This window comes from Pinus tabuliformis, chromosome 3_1 (assembly GCF_031772625.1).
Source record: "Pinus tabuliformis cultivar Carrire ecotype Pingquan chromosome 3_1, CPIR1, whole genome shotgun sequence".
Lineage (NCBI taxonomy): Eukaryota > Viridiplantae > Streptophyta > Pinopsida > Pinales > Pinaceae > Pinus > Pinus tabuliformis.
In genome coordinates, this window is record NC_142301.1 from 930,970,177 (window position 1) to 930,976,694 (window position 6,518).

General features: G+C 37.8%; 1 protein-coding gene across 3 annotated transcripts in view; it reads left to right on the forward strand.

The window, feature by feature from the left end:
• LOC149190806 (ARM repeat superfamily protein) overlaps positions 1–5,267 on the forward strand; it is a 500,919-nt gene extending 495,652 nt beyond the window's left edge. For all 3 annotated transcript variants that reach the window (XM_089412269.1, XM_089412270.1, XM_089412271.1), the window contains one exon: positions 4,837–5,267. In XM_089412269.1, coding sequence (XP_089268395.1) covers positions 4,837–4,938 — 102 coding nt within the window. In that variant the 3' untranslated portion in view covers positions 4,939–5,267. The remainder of the gene's footprint in view (positions 1–4,836) is intronic.
• The last annotated feature ends 1,251 nt before the right edge of the window (positions 5,268–6,518 follow it).

The following is a 6,518-nucleotide window of genomic DNA, read 5'->3' on the forward strand; positions in this document are numbered from 1 at the left end:
TTTAACAATTGAGTTTTCTTAAGATACCTTCACTTATCTTAGACAATTGAAGCAAGCAAAGATATTATGATGAGAGCACAACAAAAATATGGCAGATGAGATTGCTAATAGAGATTTGGAAAATTTATTTCAAATGCAAATGAGACCTAAACTAGCCAGATGAGAACAAGGAGAAAAGTTAGTAAGCGGATCTTGGTTGGGCTTCCCTCATTCATATACCCAAGGTGTGGGCTTCCCTCATTCTAGCTTACCTTGTACCATGACATGTGGCTTGGAGCCTTCCCTATTTTCCCACTCGGTGCCATCATCATTTCACATGACACCTACCTGTTGATGGGTGTACCATGGACATGCCATTCCCATAGTAGTTGAAACCACTTAATAGGGCCCTTTATTAACCTCTCTTGTAGAGCAAGGAAACACCTGTACATTTTGAAGCCCATTTGGAAGGGCATGCCACCATGAAGTGTCCACTTTTTCCCTTGATTAGCAAGCTTATTTACTCAATTGCACTAATAATTAATTGTGCTTGAAGGTGGGGAGATGCATTGAATCTTATACAAGATTGCAGGTGGGTCTTCATCTTGAACTTGGTCTCCCTACATGGAGTCCAAGCACTCTAGAGGGTCATAATGGCACTTGTAGCGTGAGCATTGAGAGCCATGGGCTTCCACCATCATAGAGCATCCATTACTATACCATGGGCTTCTTCAGCACCACAAAGATGATGATACACTTGGACCACGATGCCTAGTCGGCAACACATTTGCACCCAACACTTGGCAGTCGATTCATGGCCTAGATGATGTTTTGTCTCATCTGGAGAGACACGGGAGGGCATGTATCATCTTCTAGCCCTCACTGATGGAGCACGAATTTGTTATTGAGCCACTAGAGACCGATGAGACCATTAATTGTGCCCCACAGCCACTTGGTAGCGCCACATGATGTTTTGCTTGGAAATCAAGGAGCCAACCCCTTGATCATCATTTATGGAGCCCTCGTCTTCATCATGGCACTTAGAGAACTCATCTTGGCCTTCCAACAACCCTTCTTACTCCATTTTGCACTATTTCGGCCCTCTTGGGATGGCTTATCATATACTTTAGTAGTTATTTGGTGGGCTTGTCGCCAAAGACATGTTATTTCACATTAAAATATTATAGCAGCTTAATTAGGCTAAATGAGGCAAATCGAACTTGAGGAGCCTCATATAAATAGAAGAGGCCTCATTTGTATTGTTCATCATCACTTGGATTTGGATATCTCTACTTGAGAAACTCGGACCTGCAATTTTGGGCACATTTTTGGATGTTTTGATGCATTTTGACATTTGGGATTTTAGCTGTCTTTTCTTGGAGCTTCTATTTGCAATACTAATGGGTGGATATATTCCCATTCTCTTGTAATTACTCTTTAATGCTATATTCTACCTTGTTAAATGTATAATGTATGGAATGTTATTTCATGATATTTAATGTGCCCTAATTTAATGTGAATTTAGGAGAACATTAAAATTATTGGAAGGAATGCATGCATTACTCGTACGCAATTATGAATGAATGTTCGTAGAGGTCATTCTTATACATTGCATCCTTGAGACTATGTCAAATACCGCCAACGAAGTATAAAATTATATTGTAGATGTGAAGTTGCCTCCTCAAGGGTTAGCAAAGCTACATTAGGTCTCCTTGAAAGAGCGAAATTATCAAATCAAAGTAATTCTTGACTCCATTATTTCCAATATGTAGGCATTGGTCCTAGATCCTTGGTGACCACATTAACACAATGTAACATCATTATTTTCACCTCTTTCTCTCTTTTATTCTTTGCCCCTTAAAGATAAGGAGGCTTTCTAGGGCTTGGTGCAAAATTTTAGGGAGGAGGAATTTTGGATCCCGTCTAGACAGAACTCTTCCCTAGTGTCTCCTCTAGGCGTGCACAAGTTTTGAAAGAATTCCAACAGTGGAATTTCAATTAAATTGATGCCCTAGCTATCACACTAAGTGGGAACCCTAGAAGCCATTCTTCAACTTAGGGATTCCTTGAAGGTTTGTAACTTAGTAGCATATCATTCAAAACATTTTCTCTTGACTATCTTGACCTTGGATGAACTCTTACCTTGTCAAATATCTCAACCCTAGGTCTCGTATAGTGTTTTCTCTCAAGGGGTTTTTCATGGAAAGTCATCCTAGCTTCTCCCAATGCTCACACTTTAACTGGATCCTTCCATTGAATGAACCATCCTTGCCTCACTTTGAACCCTAGTATATACATATTAATCACGATTCACAAGTGAGGGATATTGGGACTCCTCCCGTCGGTGAAAATCCGAGAAGAGAAGGGGACATAGGCTATGGTGACAGTGGGCCTTTGTCCCAAATTGTTGTTGTGCCCTCTAGCTCTAGCCTATATACTAGGCCTGCTAGTTTGTGCAGCAACAGGTCTAGGATTTCGATTTGTTGTCAAAACTCTCTTTCTAGACCTTTAGTCTGAGTTCAAGTAATTGGTTTGGTGTCTTCTTCAACTCAGATTCAAGGATTGATATATTAAATGTTACCTATAGCCCTGTCACTTTATGTGATTGTAGCAGATGGCCTTGGGTATTTGGCATAGGCTGCCAGAGTATAGGGTCAAATTAATGGTGTTTCTCTTCTTGGTGATCATGAGACCCTTAATGCTCATGTTGTTGTAGATTCTGCCGGTGATCATGAGACCCCTAATGCTCGTGTTGTTGTAGATTCTGCCATTCTGTATCAGGCGCATCAGAAATTTTACATGTTTTTTGTTCTGCTTTAAAAGCAAGGGTAAGCAATTAGAAGGAAATGTTCTGAGTGATTAGTTGATGTGATTCTGGATTGGATAAATCGGAAGCAATAATTGTTGCGGCCCTACATAAGGATTCAATGCAAAGAGAGGAATGGTATTTATTGCCCCTTTAAATTGAAGCTATATTGATCATTAATTGCAGCCTTACTGTAGACCAATTATATGTTGTGCTATGTATTAAAAAATAATTATATTTTGTTCTATAGACATAAATAGTAGCCATCTAAGTCACCGGATTCGTCCTAAACCCCCTACGAATCCCGAATCCAACGAATCCGACACGATTCGGTTCAGATTCGTGTCCAAATCATATGACACGTCGTGTCCATTTCCGACACGTCGAATCCGAGGTCATGTCACGATTTTCAAAAGCATGTCGCGATTTTGGGACACGTGCCCTGTTTCCAGGACTCACTAAGCTCAGTGCGGGAAAGAAAAGGGCGTGTTTGCTCATTAATATTTTCATTTGGCAAGTGATTTGTGCCGTTGCAGCAAGGAGTAGAGCATTTTGGCAGCTTCATGATCAAGTCTAGGCCCTAGTATTGATATGCTATTCATGGTAATGTTAAATTCTTAAAAGTAAAAGTGACATTCTCCTTAATCTTCATTTTCATCGTTTTACTTAAATTTTTAACATTACCATGAAATGACTCAGGATGTTTGAGAGTGGTTCCGACCTCATTGGATTTCATATGGAGAAAGTAGAATTTTAGATTTCATTCAAAATCCAGCAGACTTATCAGTTTTTCAGGATTTTAGGATTAGGGGATTGCAATGTTTCCATTGAATTTTGTCATGTATTAGGGTATGGAACTCGTATTTAATAAAGAGCACCAAACCAAGAGCTTCTGAATATGTCGCTCTCGCTCTTGTTTTCGCTCCCGCTCCCTGCTTTCGCTCCCGCTCCCAAGTAACACTGTTCCTGATGATATGGGTCTGGACATCACTGTTGAGTTGGCATTGGCCAACATGGATCTCAATGATCCAGTGCCAGAGCCTGTTAGATTTGATGACTTAGAGGGGTCAACCTCCATACCAGCAGATGCAGAGGCGACTATGGATACAGGGGAGGAGGAGGATGTAGAGGAGAGCAGTGGGGACCATGATGATGGGGACAGTGATGCTGATTCTGATGCTGATTGATGCCTTGAGGCTTGTATACCTGTAGTTGTTTTATATTTTCTATTTCTATTTGCCATTGGCATTGCACCAACACTACCTATGTAACACATTTTGATTTGATGACTTAATGAGAAAACTACAATTGTCAGTGTGTTTATCTTACTATCTTGTAGTTGTAAGTTGTCTTTCAGTTATGAATTATGAATCATGATTTAAATTTTTAATAGATTTATCATTTATGTGACCAGTACCACTGACATTTATTTGAATTTTGTATGTACTATGCATGCTAATAGCTATAGATGAAGATCTATGTTTGAAATCAATAAATTTGTATCATTAATTAAAATTTGTGTAAGAAATATGATAATATCTAATTTTTAATATATATATATATATATATATATATATATATATTAAATATATATATATTTTTTTTTAATAAAATAATATATAATGTGTCCTAACGTGTCCTGTTCCGAGGGGTCAGCGTGTCCGAATCCGACACCACGAATCTCGAATCCTACGTGTCCCGAATCCCTGTGTCAGGTGACTTAGGTAGCCATGTAATGCATTAATAACAGGTGTGCTAGGCACAGTTAATGACAGCAATGTCACACAATAAAAGGCAGCTTACCTCTTGTTCCTTAGCGTGGAAAGCTGAGTAGAACCACAATGTAGAAGTTCTAGTAGGGAAATAAAAATTATAAATATCCTATGTTTTCTATTGCAATTGGATCATTGTGCTCAAGAGAAAATGAAAAGATTAATCTTAATTGGAGCCATTCAATATCAGTGCACAGTTTCTTGTTTTCTTTTTCGTTAATATCTGTTTCGAAACAGTTTTCTGATTACTGCCCTGTCTTTTTATGGCCAATTCAATAGGTGGTTGGCTTATTGGTTGGAAAGGCTGCACATTCTCCTGATGCTGTAGTTCGAGCAACATCTACTTCTGCACTGAGTTTAATTATGCAAAACACCCATTAAACTTAAATGGCTATACTGTTCTATTTTTTTTGCATGATCCTTGTACATATAGTTTTCGTGTATGTTCTGCTGTACAGGGAATTTTATATCTCCGGTCACAAGTTGAAATGTCAAATCAAGTGAAAGGGGCACATTGGCAAATTCCAAGAAATTTTTGGAGTATTTTTTCAGTGTATTGTATGCAGCTGTAATCATTGATTTGTTTATTATGATTTTGAGCATAGCATCTTTTGTTAATCTTGTTAAGCATTATTTTATTATTCTTCATATGTAAAGAAATTTTCTTGGTCATATGTTGCCTTACCAAAAAACAAAAGTTAGCTACTTCAGAGCAGGACTGTCTGACTGTCGTGTGAGAATTTTGTGCTTTTGGATGAAACTTGGTTCTTATAGTCAAGTTTCCCTTTTAATGGAACTTGCATTCACCGGCTGCACTTAAACATTGTTTATTTAATATGTTTTTTAAGAATATAACTTAATGACATGTCAAATGTCATTATAACATAATATGCTGATGAGCAATTGATGGATTGGAAACAGCCATAACATCAGAGGCTAAAAAACTGAAAGATCAAACTACTGTTAATATAATTTATTTATTCAAGGGAAAGAAGTGTCTTGTTTCCATAACTCTTAGTTGTTTCCATAAGTGAAAATAAAATAAATTACTTTCAAGGGCAAAAAGTGGCTTGTTTCCATAACTCTCTGTTGTTGCTATAAGTTAAAATGTAAAATTACTTCACACTTTCCAGTTACAACGCAGAAGAATAAGGTGGAAACTGCAAGGGTTAGAACTGAAGTCCCTAATGCAACTCAAACTCTTTCTTAAAGGTAAAAGCCCTAATCCTAGAGGAAGATCCAAGGAGCAACTATTAGGCAAGCCATCCACTATCACCCTGGTGGCCTCGCCTCTTGCTTTAAGGGTAAGGATGGTGCTTCCAATCCTAAGGACAGTTTTCCTGAAAGCCAAACTAGCCAGGTTGAGTAGGAGGAAGGGTGAGTTCATTTAGCTAGGTTTGACGAAGGCAACTTGATATATCACTCAAGGTAGAGAAAACACTTAGAATGTCAAAATGCCAATGTGATAGAGTTCGAAAGATACTTATCGAATGCAACACTTTGGAAACTGAAATTGGAACTTGCTCAAGGGAACATTCAAGTGTTCAATAAGAAAGATTAACCACAAGTTACATTGCCAAGATCATTCTAATATCATTATTGATCAAAATATCATTTTATTCAGCAAAGGGCAGTAACCTTGGACCCGATAAGTGCAATGGCCATGCGTAGATTTAAAATTCAATATGAAAAGTGTAAGAGATTCCTTCAAAATATTCCATGAAGATCATTTATTTCTCAACATCATTAATACTAGCAATAGATCAGACATTTAAACTTAGCATACATCAGCAAGTAATATTAGGTGCATTCAAACAGAAATTGTTCCATGCAGCAAAGCAGAATGTGCAAATTCCACAATTGGAATCCTATTGCAACCACTGGAAATTATTCTCCTAATTGTTAATTAAATTTAACAATTTATTTATTGTTTCCTACAGCAAACACTGAATAACTCACAC